General features: G+C 41.8%; 1 protein-coding gene across 1 annotated transcript in view; it reads right to left on the bottom strand.

The window, feature by feature from the left end:
- COL24A1 (collagen type XXIV alpha 1 chain) overlaps positions 1–15,102 on the bottom strand; it is a 979,161-nt gene that overhangs the window by 286,227 nt on the left and 677,832 nt on the right. Inside the window, exon 25 of the mRNA XM_078645481.1 lies at positions 12,818–12,871. Coding sequence (XP_078501607.1) covers positions 12,818–12,871 — 54 coding nt within the window. The remainder of the gene's footprint in view (positions 1–12,817; positions 12,872–15,102) is intronic.

Genomic DNA, 15,102 nt, shown 5'->3' with positions numbered 1-15,102 from the left:
TGGCATACACCTGCTGTTCCAGCATTTCAATGTGTGTTCTTCTGTTTCTCTCTGTTGGTTGGTTACTCATTAGCAGGACACTTTGGTATGTATGACGATGGTGCCATACGGAGAATTAGAACCCTGGCGGGTATGGGGGTACTGATGACAGCGAAGTAGGAGAGGGCCATTAATGGGGGGCATAGACCTGCTGACCCAGCATTCCAATGTGTGTTCTTCTGTTTCTCTCTGTTGGTTGGTTACTCATTAGCAGAACACTTTGGTATGTATTACGATGGTGCCATACGGAGAATTAGAACCCTGGAGTGTATGGGGGGAGGGGGTACTGACGACAGCAAAGTAGCAGGGGGCAATAATGGGTGGCATAAACCTGCTGACCAACATTCCAATGTGTGTTCTTCTGTTTCTCTCTGTTGGCTGGTTACTCATTAGCAGGACACTTTGGTATGTATGACAATGGTGCCATACGGAGAATTAGAGCCCTGGTGGGTATGGGGTGGGGGCACTGACGACAGCGAAGTAGGAGAGGGACATTAATGGGTGGCATACACCTGCTGTTCCAGCATTCCAATGTGTGTTCTTCTGTTTCTCTCTGTTGGTTGGTTACTCATTAGCAGAACACTTTGGTATGTATGACGATGGTGCCATACTGAGAATTAGATCCCTGGTGGGTATGGGGTGGGGGCACTGACGACAGCGAAGTAGGAGAGGGACATTAATGGGTGGCATACACCTGCTGTTCCAGCATTTCAATGTGTGTTCTTCTGTTTCTCTCTGTTGGTTGGTTACTCATTAGCAGGACACTTTGGTATGTATGACGATGGTGCCATACGGAGAATTAGAACCCTGGCGGGTATGGGGGTACTGATGACAGCGAAGTAGGAGAGGGCCATTAATGGGGGGCATAGACCTGCTGACCCAGCATTCCAATGTGTGTTCTTCTGTTTCTCTCTGTTGGTTGGTTACTCATTAGCAGAACACTTTGGTATGTATTACGATGGTGCCATACGGAGAATTAGAACCCTGGAGTGTATGGGGGGAGGGGGTACTGACGACAGCAAAGTAGCAGGGGGCAATAATGGGTGGCATAAACCTGCTGACCAACATTCCAATGTGTGTTCTTCTGTTTCTCTCTGTTGGCTGGTTACTCATTAGCAGGACACTTTGGTATGTATGACAATGGTGCCATACGGAGAATTAGAGCCCTGGTGGGTATGGGGTGGGGGCACTGACGACAGCGAAGTAGGAGAGGGACATTAATGGGTGGCATACACCTGCTGTTCCAGCATTCCAATGTGTGTTCTTCTGTTTCTCTCTGTTGGTTTGTTGCTCATTAGCAGATCACTTTGGTATGTATGACGATGGTGCCATACGGAGAATTAGAACCCTGGTGGGTATGGGGGGGCACTGACGACAGCGAAGTAGCAGAGGGCCATTAATGGGTGGCATAGACCTGCTGACCAAGCATTCCAATGTGTGTTCTTCTGTTTCTCTCTGTTGGTTGGTTACTCATTAGCAGAACACTTTGGTATGTATGACGGTGGGGTTGGGTGGGGGCACTGAAGACAACGGAGTAGCTGAGGGCCATTAATGGGTGGCATAAACCTGCTGACCCAGCATTCCAATGTGTGTTCTTTTGTGTCTCTCTGTTTTATTTCTATATCTAAATCTACACCCGATGTGGACATATTTTTGAAGGCTGCATTTGGGGCACGATATTTAAGTCAGACGATATTTCTGTAGCCAAGCTCCTCCCACCAGTAGGACCCTCACTTACAATCCCTAACTGATAAAATGCCTCAGGGAAGAGGCTAGGTTTTTTAAATCTTACAGGTGTTGATTTGGCATTCAGCCCTGCTCCCCTGACTGGAAGCGCCACCACGCCAGACGATAAATTACATATTTAATGAGCAGGCCTGCGGCGAGAAGCTGATTAGCTTCAGATGAAAGTGCTGGAATGCAGGTTCTAGCCCGAAACAGTAGCGCTTGAATACAACACAGAGGTACAAGAACCAGGGAAGTGAGGAAGGGTAGCCTGTGGGGCCTTCCTGCTTTCACTGGAACCAAGACCGCACAGAAATGCTTGACACGATTTCTGCATTTTCTCGTCTCATAAGTTGAGGGCCCGCGTAAGGTTAAAAGGTGTGAAAGCTGAACACTTGTCGTCGAAGAGTGAGAAGTTAAAAAAAAAAAAACAATGAGAAATATAACGTTTGTATTGAACATACTAAGCCAGCTCATCTGAAAAAAGGGTTTGATCTGCATGTCCACAGAACTAAAGTAACAGGGTTGGAATTGCAGTCAATCCTCTCCTGAGGCCTACTTTTCAGTAACTTTTCTGTAAGTGAACCATATACATGATAACAGTATTCCACTAAATGAGCTATAGAAAGTAATAACGCCTATTCAGAATTATGAGTCGATCTGGCAGAAGGGTTATTTACTTTAATACAGTTCTGAATGATGATTGAAGAGAGACGTTTAGAATTAGTCAAAACCAGAGGCAGTCTAAAACATCAACTGGATAGCGCCTTGGATTCACAGGCTGCCTCTCAGCGCATCTCTAACAAATTCCTATACTCTCTTTGCTTCTTTGGGCAGCTTCACTGCTGCCAAGACACCAGATTCAAGGTGTATGGATTGTGATGAAGAAAACAACATAACATCATTTAAATGGCCAGAAATTCACTCTGTCCAGGAAGAGCCTGCATAGGATTATCAGGGTCAGATGGATCAAAGGGTTTGACCCCTTCTGGGTCTGTGGGAAAATGTGTTCGTACATATGGCCTTTAGATTCGAACACCACTCGTGCCAGGCTACAAACAGCGCCTAAATCAGCAGGGATGTCATTGTTTAACCGTTTCAACATGATGGTAATCAGCGAACATTGTGTGTGAATGAACTGAAAGAACCACTCAGTCCACCAGATAATACAACACGCCATCCCTATGTACAGGGCCGGCTTTAGGGTGGTGCGACCCGTGAGGCTACACTGGGTGCTGACCTGATGGGGGCACTGAACTCAGGGGGGCGCGATCTTTAGCACTATTGTAGGATTTTAAAGCACCTGCTGCAGAGTACCTTGAGCATCCAGCTTTTAGGCAGCAATGTTATGATAACTATTGCGATTAATGTTCCTGAGAGAGAGAGAGAAGAGAGAAGAGAGAAGAGAGAGAAGAGAGAAGAGAGAGAAGAGAGAGAGAGAGAGAGAGAAGAGAGAGAGAGAGAGAGAGAGAGAGAGAGAGAGAGAGAGAGAGAGAGAGAGAGGAGTTTTGTTTAGTGTGAGTTTTGACTCATAGCGTAGCGGGTTAATATGCCTGCTGCAGAGAACAGATCTGTATTTTATGTGGATAGGTGAGTGGATTATAAAGCCACCCTTTACCAGAGCTTTAAAACGAGTGGAACGTATTTGAGAGGTGGGCTATGGTGAGATGAGGGGAACTTTTGCAGGGTGGTAGTGAGGGGATCAGAGAAGGAGGTCATATGGTGAGGGCGTCAAAAAATATTGCCGCACCAGGCGCCACCAGAGCTAAAGTGGACCCTGCCTATGTAAGAGGACTCTATTTTGTTTTAAATACCTTTTGAGCTGCCCCCTTTCATCCGACATTCTTTATGGTGTGAACCTCTGAAAAATGCCCTCTCAAAGATACATGTTATGTTATTAAATGTTATATAGCATGCAATAACCCTAGGGCGTCTAGTGCTAGCGTCATAATACCCTTATAGTAATGAAGACGGAGGGAAAAAAGATATGCTTCGGAAACTGGACAAATATTCTATGTATGGTTATCTGGGGATCCCCTTTTCTTCCTATTTTTTTTACCAGTGTCAGCTCCTCCGCTAATGCGTAGGAGTGTTGCCCCACTGCTTTTCGCAGTGGAAAAAAAGGGAAAAAATGATAATATCTATACGTTATTACCATTTTATTTTTCCTGCTGTGGCGTCTCGGCGGGCAGAATGGGGCAGATCTGCTCTGGTCTCAGAGCAGGGGGTGGAGTGGTGGGCACTATGTAAGTGCCCATGAATGTTTGACCGGCCCTTTCGGGTCGGGCAAAGATTCAGGCACACTTTGCATGTTCTCCATGCAGACTGCATTACACCCTGCATGAGAACATGCCCAATTTCCCATTCCCTGGCTGAGTTCTGAACCACGGCTGAAGAGTCGCAAAAGGTGCCAGGCTGGGGGACTGAAAGAATACCTGTCTTGGCAAGGAAAAAGACAGTCATTGGAGCACTATGCTTCCTGACATGGAGCTATATACTACTTTGAATGTTCTAAACTGGAATGTTTTGTTTATGATGTGTTTTATGTTCGTTCAAGGCCTGCATGTTGGGGTCAGCAATAAAAGTTTTATGCGTAATAGTAGCCTCTGGTCTTGTAATGAGATCCATTGCAAAAAACTCTTTTTTAATGCCAAACATCTACAGCAGGACTTTATTAAAAGATGGGTCAAACATGAAGCTGAAGGATGGTTATCTGCTAATATTAAAAAATGAACATTTGAAAACTAAAGTGTACAGGGAATTGAAAATAAACCAAAGAGCTCTGGTACTCTACTAAATAACAGTGTACTTAAAGTCCAAACAGTTGACAAAACAAAGCAACATATGGACTAGACATGGTTCTGTGATGAGGTTTGTGATTCAGGCCATGGAGGGCGTGGCCATGTACAGAACAGCTTTGTGATTAATATGTTTTTCAACGTTCTCCAGGCAATTGCCACTGGAGGGCAGTGAGTATCCATGGAGACCACCGTCTGTGAGAGAAAGTTCCTTTACATACAGAGGTGCTAAGATAACCTCATATGGAAATGTATTTGCTCACAAGGCAATCATCAAAATGTGTCTGAACAAAAAACGATTATTGTGTTTCCTTCTACCATAAGTAATGTTGGCCAATAATTCAGCATTCGAAGTTCGGTGCTTTGGCAGAGCATGTTCCAAAGGGATCTTTTGAGAGCAAGGACAAAGTCATGCTACACTATGCTAGTGATGACCCAAGATTTTAAAAATCATAATGCACAACACATTTACTGATTAAAGATACGAAAAGCTGAAAGTACACTTTGCACACGTTAAACTCAGTGACACATGAAACTGCTTTAAAATGCAAGATGAAGAAAACATACATACAAAGCAATACTAATACACATAAACGAGTTGCACTAATGAGAATATCTTATGAACCTGTTGTTTATTAAAGTGTAATCATGAAATTGTGCTGTTAAGTGGGCTAGTATATCTAATGCTTTCTGTTAGAATGCATCATTTAGAAAAGTCGGCGATACAAATGTGTGGAAACGAGGTACAATCTAGACATTTTGTATAATAATACTAGCGATTCTATAGTTTATGAAAAGTGAAAAACAAATGTTGTAGTATGAACTTAGAAAAGGATATACTTATATGAATATTGAGAACAATGGTGGTAGTAGGGTATTTCTAATGTTAGTTACTTCTATCTAATCATCTCTGGTGAAAGTTCTACATATTTCCTATTTGAATTGATTTTATTAAACTATATTTGATACTGACTTAGATTGTATCTCATTTAAAATGTGTGATGCTAACTTAAAGGTTTTTTTGAAAAGGCTTTTTCTCTAATGCTGACCTTTCCCCTGACCCAATACAATGGTCCATTTACAAATAGAGAAATGTTGCTTTGTTTGTTCTGCACATGTATAACTTTCAACATTACTAAATGTTTCTTCAATGTTCACAGTGAACTATTCCTTTGAAACAAGCGTTTTGGCTGGTGCTATAGATGGACACTTTGCATTTTCTTTTTCATCTGATGTTAGGCCTATGTGGACTTTCAAATCTTTCATTTCTCATGACTAGCATGGAAGAGCATCTTACCGTTGCAAGTGTCCTAGGTGACATTGTGTGAATGGGAGCACATGACATTCTTTCGATGGTGGGGTCATGCTACATTGCTGGAACTTTGTTGAATACTTTATAAAAGTAGAAACCCCAAATTAGGGGCAACGCCATTGATATTTGATTCTTGACAAACGCCATACTTTTTCTTTTTCTATTGCGAAAGGATGCTATGCTGATTGATGGTTACTAAGAACTACCCTTTTACTTTATGGACTTGGTTGCTGATGCTACAGTTCGTAGCGGATGGACTGAAATCTTCATTGCCAAACCAATTATTTTTCATTTTCCTGTATTTCTTTTGTTCGATGCTAATGGACTTGCCCTTAATGGACTTTAAATCTGAAACCTTCCACCCATCCTCATAGGATTTGAGCTGTTAGACAAACAAACTATCCTTCTGCCTTAATGGTATTGGGACTCTGTAACTCTATAAACTGATTTTTAAAATAACCATACTGACAAATCTGTGCCCAAATGTTTGGTGCTTTAATGAAAGCTGTGATATTCTTAACTGAAATTCTCGAAAGATTGCTTAGGTTATTAATTTTTAATCTTTAACACATTAACCACATTGTGGGTGGGTGTCTCCTTTGTCTCATGTGTGTTTTTGCTGCCCTCAGTACAGCCATGACAGTGTTATGTAATCTGAAGTGCTGTTTCTTTGGGTGCAGGATCCAAACCGTTAAGCAAATGGATCAGGGGTACTGTGTATCTCCTGTCCCAGACCTCAGATTATAGTCTTTCTCCTGAAGCAAAGACCAATATTGGACTGGTAGATGAGGATACAGGTGAAACAAAAACTTGCTGAGGCCGGAATGGGATCACAAGGATTACAAATGCAAACATGTCTTTTGTGAACTATCGCTCATCTTGCCAATAAATGTGATTGAAAAAATCCTCCCTGGAAGAAGGGCAACTAACATGAATAATTTTCCCTTGGTTTGTGATCGATTCAAAGAGTAGTTTTCAATGGTGTGGCTCTTGGGATGGTACCAGTGCTCAATTTGAGCTAGTGGTTACCACTGGTGTTATAGAAGATATTCATTGGAATAAAGAATCTATTGTGTTTTCATTTGTAGGAATACGTTGTGCTCAGAAATATGTGACTTTCTTTCACTTGACAAATTGGTGCATACGTCACTTTGACATTTCACTGTCTTGTTCTGGAACTCAGGGTGGCACTAGCCCTTGCTGCGCCATATCCCGCAAGGACTGCACTGATAAAGAAAAGACATTGGGCAGTTCAAAGAGGAGTTCAACAATCTCAGGGTGATAAATCCTGCTGGGAAGAGACAGTACATGATTTCTTGCACAACATCTCCAGGAATCCTATTTTGGGTGGACACGTTGTCTTCCAGCAAGCACAGAGGGTTAGGGTTAGCACCTGTGATATTTTCTTGTGGCAGAGGCCCAGCTTTAACTGACCCCTGAAAACACTCCTCTGTGGCAAGCATAAAGGAGGAAATATCAGTGCTTCAGTGAATATTCAGCAAAGCTCAGGGTATCACACTTTTCAGTTCCCAGAGTGATTATGTGCTTCATACTGCTGTTGCTTTATTTCTTAGCTATAATATATGCTCTTTGTGGTTTCTTGACTCCAGTATTGTGTCTCTTTCTTCCAGAATAGTCAACAATAGCATTACACTGTTAGCAGTCTACACCGCTTGACCCTTGTGACTTGCTCAAGTACCCTCCACTTGCAGTGGAGGGTGTAGTCTGGGTTAGGCTGCCCAGAAGGAAAGAACTATTTGGCACCCAAATGTGGTCTACTGCTCTTCACTCTCAAAGAAAAGAAAAAGGTAAGAGAAGTTTAGCTTTTCATATTGTGGTCCCTGTATGCCATTTCAGGACTCTGGGCTTCAAAACTGACGCCCCTAAGGACATGCTTGGAATCAGTGCAATGAAAATACACTGAGAAGGTCACAAACGGGTCAGACTGTGCGGTCTCCCAGAATGAGTTGGAAGATCAACAATGTACAATTGAACCAGTTGAGACCGTTTTCAATAGCGTCTGTAACAGTTGGAGCCCATCAGCACTCATTTTTGGGGACTGGCCCTTATTTTTCCACATCAGCCATTTACTGAGAACAAGATGGGGAAAATACACAAAGTGGAAATATGTAGAAAGAGAAAGATGGAAAAAAAGTCACTAAGGGAAAAAAGAGGGATCTGCAGATGTGAGATAATGGGGCATGCAGTGTTAGGTAGTGGATTAAAGAGACTTGAGGTGGATTCAAGACTACTCATCCTTGGTATTTGGCATGCCAACATTTATTAGCAATGGCCACAGGCTTCGGAGTAGAGTTTTCGGCACCGCCCCTCTTGTTTTTAGATCTTACCAATTGAACCGTACACCCTGGGTCTTTAACTTTGCAGTAAATATGCTATGCATTACCTCCTGCACAGCAAGGAAACTCTCCTGTCTAATGAGAGAAAATGTCAAAGTGATGCTCACTTCAGCAGAAGTACTGCTACTATTGCATTTTCATGGAGCAATAGCAAAACACAGGCATGCCACTGAAGGAAGCAAGGCATTTCTTTGCTTCATGTTGATGTACGTTGCTCTTTTGTGAAGTAGGATATGTGCAAGTCTTTGACGGATGGCAAGCTGGCATGCCTTGTCTGATAACAGGGAGAACACATCTCTAAGTTCTTATCTTGATGACTGGGCATATCGTGGCCACGCAATTAGGCAACTGTCTGGCTGATCTCAGGGTGAAAGTAATAACTTCTGGTATGGGTGCAAACATTTCAGCATTACCAAATGGATGAGTTCAACTGTAAATGTATTACCCGAAACACACAAGCTCTATATTTAATGCCTGGCCAATGTTCTATTTTAGTTTGTATATTTTGGTAAGTGTTGGTGGCAGTCATGATTCCTTCCATATGAGGCAGATGAGGAGAATAAGCATGGCATTTCTGAAACTAAGTACATGCGGGAAAGAGTCCGAAAGGGTGATAATTAAGGGCAATAGATCAATTACTTTCACATGGTGAGGAATAATTTGCATTTGTAGGACATTCCCGAGTAGCACTGAGCCATGTCCTCTCTTCTATGAAGTAAGGACCCGCAGCACCCGTCAGAAGGGCTTTTCTGGAACATGTGTTCCATGAATTAATATAGTGTTTTACTCTCCGCTCCTTACACACAGTCTTGTTAAAAACATATCAAGAATCAGATGCAGTATCACACTTAGACGATTTTCCTCTACTGCGTCAAGCACAATCGACCACCCAACAATTCATGGATCTCCCTGAAATCAGGGATGGAATCCATGCTCTTGAACCAAGTATGGCCACACTGTTGGCTCGATGAATCACTCCAACCTCAATGAGATACTTTAATGCTAGTGCGACCCTGATTCTTAGGGCATGAGAATATTTAGATGGGGAATCTTGTTCCTTTCCTTCCTCTGGCCTCTGGCTGTGGGGAGACAGTGGAATCTTGACTTTCATCTTTCTAAAATAATATTTAACTAAAATTGTTGTGAAGAAATGTAACCATAAGGACCAACGAAATGCAAGTGATGTTCAATGTTTTCTGTGGACCTCAGAGCGGAAATAGTGCTGCACTTTGGGACTATCTTGTGGCAATGAGTGGATGCAATACTGCACAGCTGAGTGAAACTAAACACTGGAAATAAGCGTGTTTATGCTGAAAACGAATGCTACTGCAGTGATTTTCATAACTGTCTTAAGATCTAAGGTCAATCAGTTGCATCTTTAGTTTTATATGATGGCTTCTTGTTTTGGAGGCTGTTGCGCCATTTTTCGTTTTCTAAATTTGTTGAGCTCACACCTCAGTTATGGTAGGCTATCGAGATTTGAGTCAACTTTCCTCGTGCTTATTTAAAACTTCTAAGAAGCGTGGCTCTATTGGCAGCCATGTTTACCACCCTCTCCATTTTTGCGTGGATGTTAATTAATTGTTGTAATTACATTCCTATCTGCAATCAACTTTCACTTATGGAAAGTTTTGTTAAGTTCTCTATTTGACTAGTTGCACTTAAGGACGCCTTAGAGCAGTAAGGCATTTAATTGTTAGACCCTACAAAGAATTTTTTTATTTTTTCGTGGCGAAAAGAATTCTTACTTTGAACGACGGAGCAAATTTAATGAAACTTGAATGCTATCAGTGAATTTAGGATGGTTATGAGATTAGACAGCGTTGTATATCATTTCTAAAACATCGGGATTATCGCTCCCTTCTGATGTCCCTTGAAAACTGCTAAAAAAAACTTGAATTTGCGATACATTTTGATAAAGCACTTATGTCAACAAGCTCAACCTAATGCACGGTATTAATTCTCAAAGTACATTCAGTTTCAAAATGATGCGCACAGTCAAAACTATGTTTTGTCTATTCCCAAAAACTCAGTGTAATTCCTTGCAAAGATTTTTTTAACTATATCACATGCACCAGGTGAAGTAATGTGTGCCTTTAGGGGAGCACCGTAAACGGCACAGGATCATTTCGACAAAAAAATGTATTTGCCTAATTAAATCTGACATTCAGCAGAGGAATAGCTTCCTGCGTTGAATACATGACCTTGCTAGAAAAATATTCATAAACAAAGTAATCTTACATGTTAAGTGTGCCAAGAGATTCTCTGGGTTTTATGTCTGCAGTCAGTAATTGGCAATATTAGCTGAATCACTTTTTCAGCAATGTGCAAATGTGAAATTTGCAAGACTGGAGGATTCTTTAACTACCTTGATTGCCCATGCCAAAATTTAGATGGAATTTAGAGAGTGAAATGGTAGGCTGCCAAAAAAGCAAGGCCCACTCTTTTAGAGTACAAAAAAAGTGATCAGTACCAAATGTTTTAGGATTTTACACTTGGTAACCTCTTTCCTATCTTCTCAAGAGGTGGTGGAACATCAAGAAAGTATTGGATCCCTTCCGTCCTGATGTGTGAAATCCATATAATCTGGAGTCTCATAGAGATTAAATACACCTGATTCGTGAAGATGCTTCATCGGCAAATTATAACATGTCTTCTTCAGGTCTCCTAAAGTGAAGACTGCAAGGTCCCGTAAACCAGTTTGAAAAAAATCTGTAATATTTAGAAAACGAAATTTGATGGGTTTTACTTCAACGTCCTAGGGAAATAGCCTTAGACTTTTGTATTAATGCGTAAGAAGAAATGTTTTGCAAAGATCTGTTTTGACGAGGAGCCATCGAATTTTCCACAAAATGTGTTAGTGAAACTAGAACAGTATCTATTAGGAAGCACATTCCTGGGAATTACCAACTTAATTAATTCAGTTTCAAGGGAATAGCAGATAAAAATTCTTCAATTTAAAAAATGTAAAAGCAACAAGGATGTGTGTAACTTGGCTCAAGCTCGAAGCACTCTACCTCTAAAACAAGCTTAGCAGCTGAGCCATTTATTGTCAAAGGGTACAGAAAACTTGGAGTTATAAGGTGAGAGCGCTTAGCTAAGAGGAACTTGCCTTCCTTTAAAGCTATAACACTTCAAGTTTCTAACTTTTGGAAACATGATCTTGTAACAGAGGTGGTAAGATTTGGGCTACACAAACCTGAAACTAACTGGTGTCCGAGGACTGATGAGTTAAGGGACTCAACCAAGGCGATAATGAACAGAAAGACAGATTTGTTGACACAGGGTACCAACAGCCATACTGATATGGAAGATCATGAGTACTGCAGCACTGTCGTAAAAAGAAGTAGGCACGCCCAAAACAGAGAGTAGTGTCAACACAGACAGCACCCATGCCTGAGGAAGACCACCAAAGCTCCTGATATACAAGGGTTTAATGGTGTCACTTGGCTTGTAGCCCATGTGCAATTATGTGAGATAAACATGTATAATGCAGACCTTGCTACAAACCAACAGAGTGCTGCATGAGATGTATGTAACAACACAGGCATATGGTCATCAGGAAGATGGGAGGAAGAGGAAGGCATGTGTGTTGTGCCCGGGTGGGAAGAGAGAAATACAGCTAGGGGGAAGCGGAGGGGCAGAGCGAGGAACAAAAAGGGATTGGATGAAGGCAGAGGTTGAGAGCGAGGTGGGCTTCTCAGAATACATTAGTTAGGAGGTTATAGAACGTGCTAATGAGATGAAAGCTTAATTTGCAGGTTCCTGGTTTTAATCCCAGCGAGTCTCCTGAGCATGGAAAAGACATGGAGTTGATCATCTGAATTGGACAATCACAAAATCTTTTGTTTACAGTGCTGCAAGACGTAAAAACTGTCAAAGTAAGCACTATATGAAAGAAGCATTGACAAAGCCAACAGTTATTGGCTCTGAAAGATCGAGCTTTTGGCTTTGCCACTGCTTTTTAGTCTGACATAGTAGCATGCATGGCCCCTCAAAGATAGCTGCAGAGGCTTGTACATGCATCACAATACATGCGTGCTCAAGGACGCGTGCACACATGCATCATGACTCCTGGTGGTAATCTTGTTTGTTTTAATTTACCATCGTTTTTGGTAAATTACAATAATGTTCTACCTCGTTTCTTGGGTTCTGAAGGTCCGGATTCAGTTAATTAACTTACATATTTGTCATACCCGAATCAATGTGATTGCATCTCCACGCCTCTGACATTTGCAAGCCATGAGCTTGAATTTGAGCAAAGATAACTCTGACTTTCATCCTTTTGTGGTTGGTAAATTGGTTATCATTTAGATGGCTAATCAGAAGATTTATTATATAAGGAAGGGGCTTAAATACAGCAGCCGCGCGCTTTGAATAGATTCTGACATTTCTTGACAATCCAGTCTCAGTGGTAGCAGCATTTCAGCTTGGTGAGAAATTTAACACAAGCCCTGGCCGTAGCTAAGGACAGCTTGAAGTCAAACCAGCCCATTGCGTCGCCTGCATACACAAACGGGGCTGCTAGAAATACAATTCAACTGCGAGAGCTCAGCATTCAATTAAATGAAACTGGGCAGACTTACCTTTTCACCTGCCCCCCCTGGCGGTCCAATTTCTCCGGGAAAACCAACGGGTCCCTACATAAAAACAAAAGAGAATATTTAGTTTTTAGCACCATGCTGTGAAAAATATAATATTTTACTAGCTGGTTTTATACAATCTAAGCATAATATCACCACCCACAATATGCCCAAACATAGTTCCATGGGGACTGAAGGGTATTTGTTTCTTTGAATCTATTACATTTGAAAGGCTGCTAACCAGTGGACAAAGCTGGGCCTCAAAGGCATGAACCCCATCATTACAATAGTGTTAAAAAGTGCCGCCATTGGTTGGTCCAAGAACCTGTCAAAGTTAAACTTTCTAATGTCAGGGGGTATGATCAGGTACCCGATCTTTCTTTAGAGAGCATCAGGCAAAGCTGTAGCATCAGCACTAACTATTCTTGAGCCTGATAGTCAGAGGGCTGGATGGGGAAATCAATCGCAACTGAAAAAGGTAAGGATTACAAACACCGGAAGTAAATATACTCTAAACATAGGTGCAGCTGGCTTTGTTACTAGCACCAGGGAATAGATTACAAATCGAGCAGCTGTGGGGAGTAGTTGAAAGCAAGAACAATCTGACGAGTAATCATGAAGATTGCAAAGTTCAAAGAAACAACTTAATATAAAAACTTTGGCAAGTGTGCACAGGCCACGCCCTTCAGCTCATACATTAGAAACCCTGTGCTTGTTTCAACCCATTGGTGGCAACAACTATCAGCCACGACTCACAGCTTTTGCTATAGGCACACGGGCCCCCTGCTGTCCTGTTCTAATCACCAGCTGCCACTGAAAACATTCAAGAATTAGCCTAGTTATTATGGGGTGTGAATAATTTTCCATACTCACTCAAACAATGTGACATTCGAGTGACATCTGTGTTGGGATCACTCAAGAACATCAAAGTATTACCATTGTACTAAGCGTATGCGTGCTATTCCTATCTGTAGTCCCCTTTGTCCCATTTGCTGTCTCAGCATAAAGGACAGGGGTTTCAACACCAAGGTGGACAAAGTATTGATAGTGGGCCTCCCTAGCAGGTGCCTCGCTCTCATATTCATGTTTCTAATCTGATCTGATCCCCCCGTTCTAACCTGTTCATATCCACAATTAACTCATTTCCTTACTGTGCTTTTATGCTTTATACCCGATCATTCTTTTACGATCAGCAAACTTGAGTTTCTTACCACTAGAAATGAGGTAGGAGGAGAGACTGGTGCAAAGGCACAGGCAAAAGGACTCATTAGGGTGTCAATGATCCGATATATATATATATATTTTCTTTGGGGGGGGCAGTTTTATATAGTGTGAACTCGACCCAAAGGTATTGGACCGCTTTACAATTGCACCCGTTACATTCCCCAAGGACACGTTCTTTTTTCGTAGGTACAGGGACTTAAGTGATTTGCCCAGAATCACAGGGGGTTGAGCCGACGCAGAGATGCGAACCTTGCTGATCGGCTCCAAAGTGGGCCGCTCTGGCCATTACTTCATATCATATCCTCTCCCACAATATTGATTGTGCTGTAATGTCAATTTACTAAACAAAATTCCAGCCAATTTACCACCTGTCTATGGAACACTTTGCTCAGGAGCACTGATGAAGGGTGTTTCGTATGCAAGACAGACAACAATTCTACAGCACAAAAATGAAGCCAACTGACTGAATCCAGTTGGGTTATCCGTAACCGGAGGTCTGTACATGTAAATTTAAAGGAAGCATCCAATAGAAGTGCCACTGTCAGGTTTCAGTGGGCAGGAAGCTGGACTACCGTTTTTTAAATCAGGGCAGTTAATGAAAAGTTTAGTGCAGTGTGGCACCCTGAGAATTTTAAATTGGGATAAGGTTTCAGTACACAGATTGGGGTCATGAGTTCGGATACAGGCTCAGACATTTTACAAAACAAGTCATTTTGGGCAAGTCCCTCGACTAAATACTCTCTTGTTACTCAAACAATGTTGAAGGACTGATAATTATTGAGGGGTACTAACGAATATTCTGCAAAATGGCAGTTCATTGAAGACTGCTGATTTAGGCAAGATACTGTATATTCACATTAAACACACTCCTGAAAGCACCTATTTAGTGGTCAGTCAGTCAAAATACCTTAATCGGTTGACTAAAACTATAAAAGTTCATACAATAAAATCGAAAGTATACGTAAAATCATTCCACTTAAAATATGGGCACAAAGAAGCGAACATTCAATGGTATCATAAGCTGTTAGGAACCATGTACTGTCTCCTAAGGGCCAGTGAGGAGG

This window comes from Lissotriton helveticus, chromosome 1_1 (genome assembly GCF_964261635.1).
Source record: "Lissotriton helveticus chromosome 1_1, aLisHel1.1, whole genome shotgun sequence".
Lineage (NCBI taxonomy): Eukaryota > Metazoa > Chordata > Amphibia > Caudata > Salamandridae > Lissotriton > Lissotriton helveticus.
Note: the sequence above shows the minus strand (reverse complement) of the source record. Positions and strands in the feature narration are given on the sequence as shown.